The sequence below is a fragment of the Salmo trutta genome, chromosome 37, assembly GCF_901001165.1.
Source record: "Salmo trutta chromosome 37, fSalTru1.1, whole genome shotgun sequence".
In the NCBI taxonomy this organism is placed as follows: Eukaryota; Metazoa; Chordata; class Actinopteri; order Salmoniformes; family Salmonidae; genus Salmo; species Salmo trutta.
The window spans coordinates 10,919,267-10,935,878 of NC_042993.1; the positions used below are offsets into that span (position 1 = coordinate 10,919,267).

Below are 16,612 nucleotides of genomic sequence, written 5' to 3' on the forward strand. Positions count from 1 at the left end.
TGGAGTACTTGTTGTGGGGGGGTTAAGTGACTTGCTCAAGGGAAGGGCACAACGGCAGGCGATGGCATCTAGGATTTGAAATATATTGAGACAAATTAGACTGTAGCAAAATCGAACTCAATTGATTGAATGTTAAATATATTTCAATATAATTTAAATAGGCCTTCCTTCCTACTGTTTTTATATTTTAATGCAGTCATCTAGGTTTTCATTTGAGCATGGTTTTATGTCACTTGTTTGTATCAATTGCGTAAACATTGGCCACTTTGTATTTGTAGTTAACTTTGTTCTGAAGTTATTAGTGATCACAGATGGATTAACCATGCAAGTCTGTTTCGTGGAGAGCTTCTGTGTATAAAGTGACGCGGGAGGGCAAAAAAGCATCTAACAAAGCACTTAGCTGTTCTACGAGTGGTCTGAGGCAGGCTTTTTAGTTCAGGAGCGTTTTCAAGTGCAACGTTAACGATGGTTTTGGGAAACAGTTAAAATATTTAACGATGCTCCTACAAAGGTTCTAACGCTGAACTTAGCCATAAAATGCTTTTGGGGCGTGTCATTTAAATCATATAAAAAAATCTATATAAATAAGATATTTGGCTACAGAAGCTATTTCTTACCGATCTCTACATCTTCTATCCAAAAAGAAATCCTATGAAATGACGTCAACACATACGGGGAGAGATTCTGGCAAGCTACAGTGGCTAGCTTAGCTAACGAACTAGCTGTGTCGGCCGCGGCGTGCATAACAGGAATGACTTCAACACATACGGGGAGAGATTCTGGCAAGCTACAGTGGCTAGCTTAGCTAACGAACTAGCTATGTCGGCTGCGGCGTGCATAACAGGAATGACGTCAACACATACGGGGAGAGATTCTGGCAAGCTACAGTGGCTAGCTTAGCTAACGAACTAGCTATGTCGGCCGCGGCGTGCATAACAGGAATGACACATCTATAAGAAAGAGGCATAGTTGGACCGTTGCCCAAAGTCTACCCTTTTAATTAGTTTATCCTATAGCTTACTTTACCATACTTTTAATGTACCTCCAGTAAATTCAGTGAATGAAATGTAGACCTACCCTTTTGATCTAGAAAAATAATACTTTAAAATACCTTACAACTGTCTTACATCATAACTATAAAACGAAGGATCTAAAACCTAGAGCTGGGACGACATTGCCTTCCTCTTACCAATGTAGCCTAGGCCTAGCGCTGAAACATTTTTATAGGACGTTAGTCTACATTATACTGGTAGATTAATCAATTAGCCTACATGACTGCATAGTAACAACATATTTAGAGTTAGCAATCTAAGTGTTTTTCATGTTCCCACTTCCTCAGGTGGTGAATACTATAGCTTATACTCCAATATGCACAAAGATCTCGACAAATTCTCTGAAGAGCCAAAAAGAAATCGGATCATTCTGCGTCCTATTTTGACAGGTTGCACATCAACATATCAATCATGCATTTTCTGGATGTTAGATGAAATAGCTTGCTTTTTTAGTCATAGGCTACCGTCTCAGTTGACTGACTTGGCACTGTAAAAAATGTCTAGAGCCCTGCCGTGAATGTAAATTAACTGTCTATTAAAACATTTATCAGGCAAAATAGTTATTTTTATCTCAATATGACTTTTTGTCTATATCAGCCAGCTCTAGCAGGTCCCCAAAAATGATTTATCGATTTTGTTAGTGCGAACAAAATTCAATTTATTGCAATATGTTTTTTTGTCTTAATGCCTAGCTCTACTAGAACCCGATAAAAGGAATTATCTCTCTCACACACACAGTTGTCTTTGACCATGGTATCTGCCAATTTGTCTGAAGGTCACTGGGAGTTGCATGCTGAACAGCCAATAACAGCCAATGTTACTAACTGCCAGGGAGGAGAGGCAGAGGTTAGGCTACAGTATGTCACCACTTGGAAAAGGGTATTATTTCAATCCGACATCAGGGCACATACATGCACCAAATCCCCCTGCTCAGTTCTGTGTGTATTCTGTGTGCATGCGTACAATGTGTCTGTTTTCCCCTGACTGGGTGAAGAGTCATGTCCCCAGAGTACAGCTCAGTGGGACTGCTGGCATGTGGCTAAAGAATCCCTGCCCTTTAAAACAGAGTGAGGGAGAGGAGAACAGAACAGAGTGAAAAGAAAAACAAGACTGGTTGGAAGTGGATGAAGAATGACATGCTGCCTGACACAAAAACAGACAGGGGAAGAGTCACCAAGTGAAGGAGAGAAAAGGAGAAGCGAGGGAGGACCAATCACAAAACCCTATCTGTCTCTCTTTTTACTTCTCACTCTTCTTTCCTCCTTCTCTTGTTGCTGTTGTTGAAGAAAGGAGACAGACAAGGACAGAGCCATGAACCCGGACACGGGTAAAAAAAACTATTTATACTCTTATGACTTTAGAGTAGTTGTGACCTACAGCATGCTTAATGCCTATGTGTGTATCTGCCTGCTCATACACATTATTTACCTTCTCTCTTTCTCTCACCCTCCCGCACCATTCCCCCTGTAGAGCTCATTAGAAGCCTGTTGTGCTGCTGGTGGTAGTTGTTGTACATGATTTATTAATGCCGGTATTCATCCATCTTGGGACCAGGTGTCACTTTTAGTTCAGTGTGGTTGTTTACACTTAACTGCCTGGTGTAAAAGTTGACTGGTCAGAATGGTTATAGTGCGACTGAAACCAAGTTAGGTTCTTTCCAAGATTTTAATGGGTGATATGTACTGAACAGCTGTTGCTTGCGTAGGCTGCCTCCATCTCTATAGACTTGAGAGAGAGAATATAGTATGCTGCTGCTTTCACTAATTTGATTAGTTTAATTGATTGGTGGTTGAAGGGTCTGAGTTGTCCTCTTGCCCTCTTCATGTCATGCTTTCAGGATGTTCTCAGGATAATTAGTGGGCCAGGGGCCTCATTTATAAATGTTCCGTGAGTACAAAATAGACCCTGTACATATTTTCTAGTGGTTGAAGTATTGTATTGCAAGTAGCCCAAGTATTTTGTGCACATAAAGGATATGAGACACTTATTCATAAAAACAAGATCCAGCCATTTGGCGTTAGTGAGAAGAGTGAAAACCTGTTCATTTTTTAAATAATTAGACATAAGAATCTATTTTATTTTCACAACCTTTGCAGAATAAATTCCTCACCTTTCTAGGCAGCCGGTCTGTAGACTACAGTCAAATTTCAGATGACCATGCAGACAGTTGATATTTTACTTTGAAGTATTTATGCTGCTACTGTTTGTAGCCTACTGTAATAAATGTAAAAAATACTAGCCTCGACAATGTTTCAGAATTCGTGGGCAGTACAACATATTAGGTTACGGGGTAAGTCAATGCAAAACATTGCTGAATTCAAATGTTATGCTGACAAGTCCACAATAATTTGGACTTATGTTGCAAAATTTGAAATTGTGTTTTTTTTTTTACATTGGATGAAAGAGACTCAGCGCTACAAAATGGTATATCATACACTGCAGTTGAGGAACAATGGGGAAAGTAATTATGTGCAGTGAAATGGTTACTTGAATAGTAGTAATAAATATGTCTTAAATAATGAATAATTGTTAGATGCTTACCCATACATACTTGTCTAAATTGTTGGGTCATGTGAAAGAAGTGTTATAACCACCCCCCAGACACACCTGGCTAAGTGGATGGATCACTTATCTAGACATGTACACATGAAATACAATAGATGGCTGTAATCAAACACAGACACACCTGGCTAAGTGGATGGGTCACTTATCTAGACATGTACACATGAAATACAATAGATGGCTGTAATCAACCCCAGACACACCTGGCTAAGTGGATGGGCCACTTATCTAGACATGTACACATAAAATACAATAGATGGCTGTAATCAACCCCAGCCACATCTTGCTAAGTGGATGGATCACTTATCTAGACATGTACACATGAAATACAATAGATGGCTGTAATCAACCCCAGCCACATCTTGCTAAGTGGATGGGTCACTTATCTAGACATGTACACATGAAATACAATAGATGGCTGTAATCAACCCCAGACACACCTGGCTAAGTGGATGGGTCACTTATCTAGACATGTACACATGAAATACAATAGATGGCTGTAATCAACCCCAGCCACATCTTGCTAAGTGGATGGATCACTTATCTAGACATGTACACATGAAATACAATAGATGGCTGTAATCAACCCCAGACACACCTGGCTAAGTGGATGGGTCACTTATCTAGACATGTACACATGAAATACAATAGATGGCTGTAATCAACCCCAGACACACCTGGCTAAGTGGATGGGTCACTTATCTAGACATGTACACATGAAATACAATAGATGGCTGTAATCAACCCCAGACACACCTGGCTAAGTGGATGGGCCACTTATCTAGACATGTACACATGAAATACAATAGATGGCTGCAATCAACCCCAGACACACCTGGCTAACTTGATGGGTCATGTAACCATTTCCTTTTATTTTTAATTTTTTTAATAGACATGTAGCTAGGTAGCATAATCCCATGAAATGCAGTAGTTTAAATCTGCAGGTAGCTAAAGCTAACAGACTAGGTTCAATGTTAGCTAGCTGGCTAACATTAAGCTATAACTAGCAATGCAAATTGCTTTATGGTATAAGAATAATATTACTAGTTACTACACATCATACACGTAACATGAGCTAGCGATCCAGCAACCTAATGTTTGCTAGCTAGCTAACAGTAAGCTTTAAGTTGCAATGAAAATTACTTTCTGACCATTTGAAATGTATGTAAAGTGTTGGTCCCAGGTTTCATGAGCTGAAATAAAAGATCCCAGAAATGTTTCATACGCACAAAAGGCTTATTTCTCAAATGTTGTGCACATTTGTTTGCATCCCTTTTTAATGAGCATTTCTCCTTTGCCAAGATAATCCATCCACCTGACAGGTGTGGTGTGGCATATCAAGAACCTTATTAAACAGCATGATCGTTACACAGGCACACCTTGTGCTGGGAACAATAAAAGGCCACTAGAATGTTCAGTTTGTCACACAACACAATTCCACAGATATCTTAAGTTTTGAGGGAGCATGCAATTGGCATGCTGACTTCAGGAATGTCCACCAGAGCTGTTGCCAAATCAGTTAATGTTAGTTTCTCTACCATAAGCTGCCTCCACCATCGTTTTAGAGAATTTGGCAGTACGTCCAACTGGCCTCACAACCGCAGACCACGTGCAAGGCGTTGTGTGGGTGAGCGGTTTGCTGATGTAAATGTGAGTGCCCCATGTGGCGGTGGGGTTATGGTAGGAGCAGGCATAAGCTACGGACAATGAACACAATTACATTTTATGGATGGCAATTTGAAGGCATTGATATACCGTGGCAAGCTCTTGTGGCCCATTGTCGTGCCTTTCATCCGTCACCTTCACCTCGTGTTTCAGCATTATAATGCACGGCCCCATGTTCCAAGGATCTGTACACTATTCCTGGAAGCTGGAAATGTTCCAGTTTTTCCATTACCTGCATACTCACCAGATATGTCAACCATCGAGCATGTTTGGGATGCCCTGGATCAATGTGTACGACAGCGTGTTCCAGTTACGCCAATATTCAGCAACTTCGCACAACCATTGAAGAGGAGTGGGACAACATTCTACAGGCCACAATGAACAGCCTGATCAACTCTATGCGAAGGAGATGTTGCTCTGCATAAGGCAAAAAATGGTGGTCACACCAAATATTGTGCTTTTCTACCTTTTTTTTAAGGTATCTATGACCAGTAGATGCTTATCCCTATTCCCAGTTATGTGAAATGCATAGATTAGGACCTAATGTATTTATTTTAGTTGACTGATTTCCTTGTGAACTGTAACGCAGTGAGATCTTTGAAAATTGTTGTTTATTTTTGTTCAGTATTCATTGATGAACGCTTCACGACAGACTGGAACCCCAGTTTAACCTAGACGTCCTGTGTCGTTTCCGTTTTGTTTAACTACAGCTTGTTGGGCCCGTTGTGTCAAGTCACTCCGGTTCAGACTGACCATGTGCAGAAAGTAGTCCAACTTTTTTCCACAGATTTTTGCAGCAATTGTGTTGAGAGCAGTAAGCAACACTTTTGCAGTTCTCCATGTCTAACGTTGTCTTTCAAAAAAGCCACGGCAGCAAGTATTATCTACACATACTGAGTAGTTCATGTTATCGACAGAATCATGCTACATGGAAGACCAATCCAAACTCCTCTCAGCATGTCCAGCCCATCCATTATTTCAGCCAATCATGGCCAGCGGGAAGGTTTCTGACTTATTCCATGACTAAACCAACAATTTTATTTGTATTTACAGATGGCATACAAGTTTGGTTAAGCACATGTAATTCACATGTTCCAGCATTTCTGCCAAAAACTGCATTTTGATAATTTATTTAATTTTTTTATGTTGAAATGCTTCTTCCTTGAAGTAGTGACGTGACATACGCCTAGCTTCCTGAAACGGGTCACATTTTCCATCGTTTTCTCTTTCAGAAACTGCCACAGTCCTTTGCCAAATACAGCATGAATTATAGCAAAAATGTAATTCTTCTGCCAACACAATAAATAGACCGGTAGCTTATGTAAAAGATTTTACAGTATTGGTATAGGCTACAGTATTGCTGTGCGATGGGAGCATAGCCTATTTAATCTGAGCCTATACCGAGTTAGGACTTGGCCCTAAAGACAAGTCAATAGAAATGGAAGCTGTCGAAGCAAACAGTTGTTCTGTCCTTAACACCCATCTAAAATCTTGGAAAGAACCTGACTGGGATCCCAACAGTCACATTACATTGCAACCATTCTGGCCACAGTAAAGATGGCATAAGTCAACTTTTACACCAGGGGCCTCATTTATAACTGTACTTTTCACACTAAATATCTGCTTGCGCCATTTCTGAAGGTATGTCTAAAAAATATTGATTTATATACTTGGCGTACGCCATACATACGCATGTTTGAGCATTATAACAAAATGCCCTCCACCTTTTTTTATGGTGACAATAATACCCTTTATCCCCAACGATGGAATCGGGGAGGGGACTGTGGATCTGTCTCTGTTCGTTGGTCACACAATATCTCAGATAGCACTGGGATGATTTTGACAACTTGGGTGAATTATGCGTCTTGCCATAGAGATCAGCAATTTACAAAATTATGCTGATTGGCCCAAGGCGGGAGCTATAGTAATTAACTGAAATGTGTTAGTCACGTTATCTCAATTGGCCCAAGGGTGGGCGCTGCATCATTCGTGGGTTACGACATGTTTTCTGTATAATTTGGAACTATTAGAGTTAGGCCACAGCAGTAAAGAGAAGGGGAAAAAAAGCAATGGTCAATTTGATCACATTTCTGTAGCGGTGTGGGCAGAAAGATAAAAACACTTTTTAAAAGTAAACATGCATGATGCCTATAGTGAGTGCCAAGCACTTGATTCTATATTTTAAACAATTTAAAAGTAAAATACTACAGCCCACACTTCTATGCAAAATACATTGTTCAATATTTTGTTTACCAATAGAAATAATCTTCTGCCTTGAGTTATGCACACGTGCATCATTCACTTTAGCATCACACATTAATGCAGATTTCTTCTGGGCCCTTAGACAAGTGAATTATTGGTAGTTGGCTTTGCTATGCATGGCAGATAATCTTTACATGGAACCCAAACCGGCTGCGCGTGTGCGCCATCGTGCATAAATTTATTTTGTCCCCCTACACCAAACGCGATCAACGACACTCATTAGTTTGGGGACAGGTCGAAAATAATTAAACATGTATGGCAATTCAGCTAGTTAGCTTGCACTTGCTAGCTAATTTGTCCTATTTATCTAGCTTGCTGTTGCTAGCTAATTTGTCCTGGGATATAAACATTGAGTTGTTATTTTACCTGAAATGCACAAGGTCCTCTACTCTGACAATTAATCCACACATAAAACGGTCAACCGAATCGTTTCTAGTCATCTTTCCTCCTTCCAGGCTTTATCATTTTTGAATATATATATATATATAGAGTGAGGGCCTATAATGCTGATTTTATTCTGGTTCAAATTGCAACATCTGCTGCTTATTCAGTATCAGCAGTTATAATCTTGTTGTGGGGCGGTTACTAATTAAGCAATGTCAGGTTATTTTAGACCATTTCCCAACACTGGCCCGGCAGCAGGGCTTAGGCTAGTGTTGCTGCCACACTCTGGACTTTACTTTGTTCTGGGAATTTAATTCTGGTCTTTATTTTATTAAGCGCCTCCCAATACTGCATTATGTTGCAGTCGTCACATTAGCTCGGTGCGGCAGGTAGCCTAGTGGTTAGCGTTGGGCCAGTAACTGAAAGGTTGCTAGATCAATAACAAGGTAAAAAACCTGTCATTCTGCCCCTGAACAAGGCAGTTAAACCACTGTTCCTAGGCCGTGATTGTAAATAATCATTTGTTCTCAACTGAGTTGCCTAGTTAAATAAAGGTAAAAAATATTTTTAAAAATTTGATCAGATTGCTCTTCCAATGTTCACAGCTAAACTCTGGCTCGCTCTCTGTCTCGCTCTCTGGCTCGCTCTCTGTCTCGCTCTCTGTCTCGCTCTCGCTGGCTCGCTCTCTCTGTCTCGCTCTCTCTGGCTCGCTCTCTCTGGCTCGCTCTCTCGCTCGCTCTCTGTCTGTTGCAAATTGGTAAAAACTGAGAATGAAAGATCTGTGAGCAAATTCCAATGTTCACAGCTAAACTCTGGCTCGCTCTCTGTCTCGGTCTGGCTCGCTCTTGGTCTGGCTCGCTCTCTGTCTGTTGCAAATTGGTAAAAACTGACAATGAAATAGATCAGTGATCAAATTGCACAAGTTTAGGTAGTACATCTCTGAGAAGCTGTTCTGTTGACTTTTTAAAAGCACATTCTATACCAAAATGAATTAAAATAAAATGACATATTGGTCCTTGCATATAGGTTGGGCAATATTATCAGGTATGCTGTTAGCAAAAAGAATGATCACCTGTAGCCCAATTGACGCAGCATAGTGGCTATAAATAAATAGGCTGAAGCATGGGTTTACCTATCTGCGTTTACCATGGGCAAATCGTTAGCTAGATCCCAAATGTAATATCTTTACTATTTAGCATGTATTGATGAATTTTGTACCAAAAAACTAGCATAAACACTGAGTATACAAAACATTAAGAACACCTGCTCTTTCCACGATAGACTGACCAGATCAAATCAAATGTATTTATATAGCCCTTCGTATATCTGCTGAAATCTCAGTGCTGTACAGAAACCCAGCCTAAAACCCCAAACAGCAAGCAAAGCATGTGAAAGAAGCACGGTGGCTAGGAAAAACTCCCTAGGAAAAACTCCCTAGAAAGGCCAAAAACCTAGGAAGAAACCTAGAGAGGAACCAGGCTATGAGGGGTGGCCAGTCCTCTTCTGGCTGTGCCGGGTGGATATTACAACAGAACATGGTCAAGTTGTTAAAATGTTCATAAATGACCAGCATAGTCAAATAATAATAATCATAGTAGTTGTCAAGGGTGCAACAAGCACGTCAGGGTTCCGTAGCCGCAGGCAGAACAGTTGAAACTGGAGCAGCAGCATGGCCAGGTGGACTGGGGACAGCAAGGAGTCATCATGCCAGGTAGTCCCGAGGCATGGTCCTAGGGCTCAGGTCCTCCGAGAGAAAGAAAGAAAGAGAGAAAGAGAGAATTAGAGACAGCATATTTAAATTCACACAGGACACCGGATAAGACAAGAGAAATACTCCAGATGTAACAGACTGACCCTAGCCCCCCGACACATAAACTACTGCAGCATAAATACTGGAGGCTGAGACAGGAGGGATCAGAAGACACTGTGGCCCCATCCGATGATACCCCCGGACAGGGCCAAACAGGCAGGATATAACCCCACCCACTTTGCCAAAGCACAGCCCCCACACCACTGGAGGGATGTCTACAACCACCAACTTACCATCCGAAGACAAGGCCGAGTATAGCCCACAAAATCTCCGCCAAGGCACAACCCAAAGGGGGCGCCAACCCAGACAGGAAGACCACGTCAGTGACTCAACCCACTCAAGTGACGCACCCCTCCCATGGACGGCATGGAAGAACACCAGTAAGTCAGTGACTCAGCCCGTGTAATAGGGTTAGAGGCAGAGAATCCCAGTGGAAAGAGGGGAACCGGTAAGGCAGAGACAGCAAGGGCGGTTCGTTGCTCCAGCCTTTCCGTTCACTTTCACACTCCTGGGCCAGGTGAAAGCAATGGTCACTTGTTAAATCCACTCCAGTCAGTGTAGATGAAGGGGAGGAGACAGGTTAAGGATTTTTAAGCCTTGAGACAATTGATGCATGGATTGTGTATGTTTGCCATTCAGAAGGTTAATGGGCAAGACAAAATATTTAAGTGCCTTTGAAACAGGGTATGGTAGTAGGTGCCAGGCGGACCGGTTTATGTCTAGATCATCAACACTGCTGGGTTTTTCACGCTCAACAGTTTTGTGTGTATCAAGAATGGTCCACCACCCAAAGGACATCCAGCCAACTCAACATTAGGAAGGCGTTCCTAATGTTCGGTGTACTCTGTGTAATGTGATACACCCCATGCCTGTACTTCTCACAGAAGACACTTCATGTCACAATGTTTTTTCACTTACTGTTGACCGGGGCTGCTCTAGCAGGGCAGAAATTTTACAAACTGACTTGTTGGATAGTGGCATCCTATGATGGTGCTACTTTTTGAAAGTCACTGAGCTCTTCAGTAAGGCCATTCTACTGCCAATGTTTGTCTATGGAGATTGCATGGCTGTGTGCTCGATTTTTGTACACCTATCAGCAACAGGTGTGGCTCAAATTGCCGAATCTACTAATTTGAAAGGGTGTCCACTTTTGCATTTATAGTGTTTCTTGCATAGAACGCACAACAACAAGCAGACTAGGTAAATAGATCATTTCTGTTATACTATGAGATTGTGGTTTTTCTATTCATTACTCGTTTTTAGTTAGCAGAGGAATAGTAAATGAGGATTGTTCTAGCATATCTTCAGTGCGCCTCGGCATACTTTTTTTTTTAAATGCTTCATTTTTTTTAGGCTTTGGCAATGATTTTGCCGTGGCGTGCCGCCACCGCTAAATGACTGCAGCGGAAACACTGAGCTGCACACCACCAGTGGTGAAGGAAAACGTGTGTGGTCCGTGAGTACATGTTTGGTCATCCTGCGTTTTTAGTATGTTCATAAGTAAGTGTGTGTTGTCTCCGAGAAGGTTGATCTGAAGGAAATTGTCTTCCACTCGTCCTTTTGACACATTCACTCAATCAGTATTCTTCTCCTCCTTTTGACTGTCCATATCACTTTCTCCCTGTGCCATTCCTCCTTGTTTGTTTTTATTTTATTTAACCTTTATTTAACTAGGCAAGTCAGTTAAGAACAAATTCGTATTTTACAATGACTGCCTACCCTGGCCAAACCCTCCCTAACCTGGAACACGCTTGGCCAATTCTGCGCCCCCCTATTTGTTAAAGCCTCTTACATCTCACCCTCTGTATTCTTCCTTTCAGTGTGGCAGTGTGCAAGTCATGGGGCATGCCCAGTAGACTATATTCCCAGTAACTTGAACTAATAGGAAATTACATGCATAGAACTTCTAAAATAAAATAAGGCCTTACTCTTTCAAATGCATTTTGCTTTCTAATTTAGATACCAAGTTTTAATAGAATTTCATGCTGCTTTTAGGTTCCGTTTAGGTTTCTGATTTACTTAATCACAAAACCTAATACATTTTTCATGTAATGTGTAAGTATCTAGTTGTACTAAGCTCTTGCTAAGCCAGTGTCTGTTTCAGTGTTGCTATACCTGTGAGTCATGTCCAGTCAGTGGTACTGGGGGCCCCTGGGCCCAGCATTGCAGACAAACTCTTTTGGACACATTTCTGCTGGACAGAGTTGATGACAATGCGCACACACACCCTCCCTCTGTTTCTGGTTAACTATAGGTTTGTGACACAGAGAGAGGGAGAGATAGAGGGAGGGAGAAAATGAGAGCATACAAAGAGCTAGGGGAAGAGAAGGAGTTTGGTCCCAAAGGGAGTGCTACATTCTGGGATGCTTGGTGACGAAGGAGGCTGAGAATTTGGGGAATAGGAGAGAGTGGTTGGGAATGTAGGGCAAAGCATAAGGTGGATAGGGTGTTCTCAATATAGCAGTCAATTGAAGAATAGTAGGTAATTACACAGGATTTGCTTCATGCTTTGGAGGAGGATAATTAATTGGCAATGAATAAGCCTGATAGTCAATTTTTCTTCAAAACTGTGAAGTTCTGTGCCATCTCCCTCCAGCAAGTGGTTGTTTCACATGCCCAGTGTGTCATTCCATTGCTTTCTGAGGAGAGAAGCAAATGGAGAAGGATGTAGTGATGGCTAGAGGATGGGGAGATTCACTGGTGTGTGTGAGACAAGTTTGCTGCCTGGATGTCAGGAGGTTGAGATTCCTCACAACAAAGTGATGGCTCCTCTGACTTGTACAGTACCATAAATGTCTGTAGCTGGCCCACCATTTCTCTGAGAGGCATTGTACATGTAATGCCTTCCTTATTCCTTTCCTTGTCTCTTATCTTCATATACACTCATAATTGAAGCGTTGTTGGATCTTAGAATCAGTGGCCTTGACTGTCTGAGAGAACATGAATCACCTTCCATTGCATGCTCTTTATTTCCCTTGTGTGGTCATGCTCTCACTCTGACCATCTGCATGCTCTCTCCCTATCTCTCTCCATCTCGGTCATTCTATACAGTAAGTACCTGTGTCACCCGGGGGGCTCTTCCCTGTGCTTCTGCTGTGGAAACTGTGCTCTCAGGTGGCTCACTAGAACTCAATACAGCAGGCAGCCTGGCTGGCAGGCAGGCAGAGTACAGGCTGAGTACTCCACAAGGAGTCTACCAGGGCGTGAGGTGTTTATTGCTTGGATTTCAGTTCACTATTAATTCATGGTTACTCTGTTTGATGAACTCCTCTCAGAAATTGTTTGTCGTGTTCCTCCCTTTGGGACCACAAGAGAGGAAGGACAGAGCGGGAGAAGACAGCAACACGATGTGTTTCACCACTTGCTCTCTGCTCCAGTTACATGACTGTCTTAGAGGAATGAAGCTTTGATTTAGTTTTCCCAGCTTGCGCAACATTTCAGTCAATCAGCTTTTATACTTAAGCAATAACACTTGAGGCGATGTGTTAGGACATTTATCATGGCTGTGATATGGTCTCTTTCTGACTGCCATGTAAAGCACAACTACCCAAAAATGGTTGCTATGGAGGCTCTTCCCACTTGCTAGCTAGCTAGGATCACCACTTTATTTTAAGAATGTGAAATGCCAGAATAATAGTAGAGAATTATTTATTTCATCACATTCCCAGTGGGTCAGAAGTTTACATACATACACTCTTAGTATTTGGTAGCATTGCCTTTAAATTGTTTAACTTGGGTCAAACGTTTCAGGTAGCCTTCCACAAGCTTCACACAATAAGTTGGGTGAATTTTGGTCTATTCCTCCTGACAGAGCTGGTGTAACTGATTCAGGTTTGTAGGCCTCCTTGCTCGCACACGCTTTTTCAGTTCTGCCCACAAATTTTCTATAGGATTGAGGTCAGGGCTTTGTGATGGCCACTCCAATACCTTGACTTTGTTGTCCTTAAGTCATTTTGCCACAACTTTGTAAGTATGCTTGGGGTCATTGTCCATTTGGAAGACCCAACAGGGCGGCAGGTAGCCTAGTGGTTAGAGCATTGGACTTGTAACCGAAAGGTTGTAAGACCGAATCCCCGAGCTGACAAGGTAAAAATCTGCCATTCTGCCCCTGAACAAGGCAGTTAACCTACTGTTCCTAGGCCGTCATTGAAAATAAGAATTTATTCTTAACTGATTTGCATAGTTAAAAAAAGGTAAAAAAAAAAAAACTGCAACCAAGCTTTAACTTCCTGACTGAGGTCTTGAGATGTTGCTTCAATATATCCACATCGTTTCCCTCCTCATGATGCCATCTATTTTGTGAAGTGCACCAGTCCCTCCTGCAGCAAAGCACCCCCACGACATGATGCTGCCACCCCCATGCTTCACGGTTGGGATGGTGTTCTTCGGCTTGCAAGCCTCCCCCCTTTTCCTCTAAACATAACCATGGTCATTATGGCCAAACAGTTTCATCAAACCAGAGGACATTTCTCAAAAAAATACGATCTTTGTCCCCATGTCCAGTTGCAATCTGTAGTCTGGCTTTTTTATGGCGGTTTTGGAGCAGTGATTTCTTCCTTGCTGAGCGGCCTTTCAGGTTATGTCGATATAGGACTCGTTTTACTGTAAATATAGGTACTTTTGTGCCTGTTTCCTCCAGCATCTTCACAAGGTCCTTTGCTGTTGTTCTGGGATTGATTTGCACTTTTCGCACCAAAGTACGTTCATCTCTAGGAGACAGAACGCGTCTCCTTCCTGAGCGGTATGACGGCTGTGTGGTCCCATGGTGTTTATACTTGTGTACTATTGTTTGTACAGATGAACGTGGTACCTTCAGGCGTTTTGTAAATTGCTCCCAAGGATGAACCAGAGTTGTGGAGGTCTACAATTTTTTTTCTGAGGTCTTGACTGATTTCTTTTGATTTTCTCATGATGTTAAGCAAGAGGCACTGAGTTAGAAGGTAGGCTTTGAAATACATCCACAGGTACACCTCCAATTGACTCAAATGATGTCAATTAGCCAATTAGCCTATCAGAAGCTTCTAAAGCCATGACATCATTTTCTGGAATTTTCCAAGCTGTTTAAAGGCACAGTCAACTTAGTGTATGTAAACTTCTGACCCATTGGAATTGTGATACAGTGAATTATAAGTGAAATATTTGTTTGAAAAATTACGTGTTATGCACAATGTAGATGTCCTAACCGACTTGCCAAAACTAGAGTTTGTTAACAAGACATTTGTGGAGTGGTTGAAAAACAACTTTTAATGACTCCAACCTAAGTGTATGTAAACTTCCGACTTCAACTGTATATCCAGAAAAATTATGCTGATTCATAATTTAAACTGGCAGAGAAGCTTTTGTCTCGTCCCGATTCCCGACACGTTCGTTATTACAGTACCCAGTGGAGATCGAATTGCAACAATGTTGCAAATGTCAAAGTGTCTCTATGCTTTTTACAGTGGCAGATGAGACGGTGGATCTGTTACAGCTAGGGTTGCAAAGGGTCATACTTTCCAGTAAATGTCCAGAAATTTTCCATGGGAAGTTAAGCCTGGGAATTTGGGGAATTTTGCTTAAATTCATCAAAAAAGTTAGCTTATAACATCCTGTATTGGCAGGATAGAACAGCATCTGGTAAGACAAGGGCTAATCAGAAGTTTTGTTTTTGACTCAATGGAGAAACGTAGTCCGAGCAATGCTGATGAATGTCTTGCTCGAGATGTGTATGCAACTGGTTTACCTCTGATGCTCACAGGCAATGTGTATTGGAAGAGATTTATGTATGTTCTCCGCCCAGCATACACCCCTCCAACCAGACATGCTTTATCTACTCACTTGCTGGATGCAGAGTTCAGCAGAGTTCAAGTGAAGGTCAAGCAAATCACAGAGAAAGCAGACTGCATTGCAATCTCTGATGGGTGGTCGAATGTTCGTGGGCAAGGAATAATTAACTACATCTCCACCCCTCAACCAGTATTCTACAAGAGCACAGATACAAGGGACAACAGACACACCGGTCTCTACATTGCAGATGAGCTGAAGGCAGTCATCAATGACCTTGGACCACAGAAAGTATTTGCACTGGTGACAGACAATGCTGCAAACATGAAGGCTGCTTGGACTAAAGTGGAGGAGTTCTACCCTCACATCACACCCATTGGCTGTGCTGCTCATGCATTGAATCTTCTCCTCAAGGACATCATCGCACTGAAAACAATGGATACACTCTACAAGAGGGACAAGGAAATGGTTAGGTTAAGGTTCAAGTTATTGCATAAATCTATCTCACCAAGCAAAGTGAGAAGAATAAGAGCACCACACTGGCCAGGTCGCAGTTGCAAATGAGAACTTGTTCTCAACTAGCCTACCTGGTTAAATAAAGGTGAAAAATTGAAGCTGCCCAGGACCACCCATTGGGCTGGTGCTGTCATCATGTTTGAAAGTCTCCTGGAGGGGAGGGAGTCTCTCCAACAAATGGCCATATCAGTCTGCCGATATGGACAGCCCCATCAAGAGAATCCTCCTGGATGATGTATTTTGGGAGAAAGTGGTAAGCAGCCTGAAATAAATAGATATAGATAGATATAGATATAGATAGATGTAGGTAGCAGTAGCACAGATTGTGGATAGCATTGTCTCCCTGTCTGATGTTCAGACTCTGCTTGCAGGTGTAAGAGGAGAAATCCGTACTGCCCTTCCCACTTCACTGTTGCTCCAAGCAGAGGAAACTGCAGTTCTGAAATGCATCAAAAAAGCGTGAAGACTTCTGCCTGAAGCCCATACACACCACAGCGTACATGTTGGACCCCAAGTATGCTGGCAAGCGCATCCTGTCTGGTGCAGAGATCAACAAGGCCTGTAGTGTCATCACTACTATGTCTCGCCACCTTGGCCT

The 16,612-nt window shown here is 42.0% G+C and overlaps 1 protein-coding gene across 3 annotated transcripts in view; it reads left to right on the forward strand.

The window, feature by feature from the left end:
• Positions 1-16,612, forward strand: part of LOC115177356 (hormone-sensitive lipase) — a 42,606-nt gene that overhangs the window by 4,623 nt on the left and 21,371 nt on the right. Inside the window, exon 2 of one of the 3 annotated variants that reach the window (XM_029738055.1) lies at positions 2,339-2,379. The exons of 1 other annotated variant lie outside the window; for it this stretch is intronic. In XM_029738055.1, coding sequence (XP_029593915.1) covers positions 2,364-2,379 — 16 coding nt within the window. In that variant the 5' untranslated portion in view covers positions 2,339-2,363. Of the gene's footprint in view, positions 1-425; positions 2,380-16,612 lie in introns of those variants that run through there. One more of the 3 variants, XM_029738056.1, reaches the window with a different exon arrangement.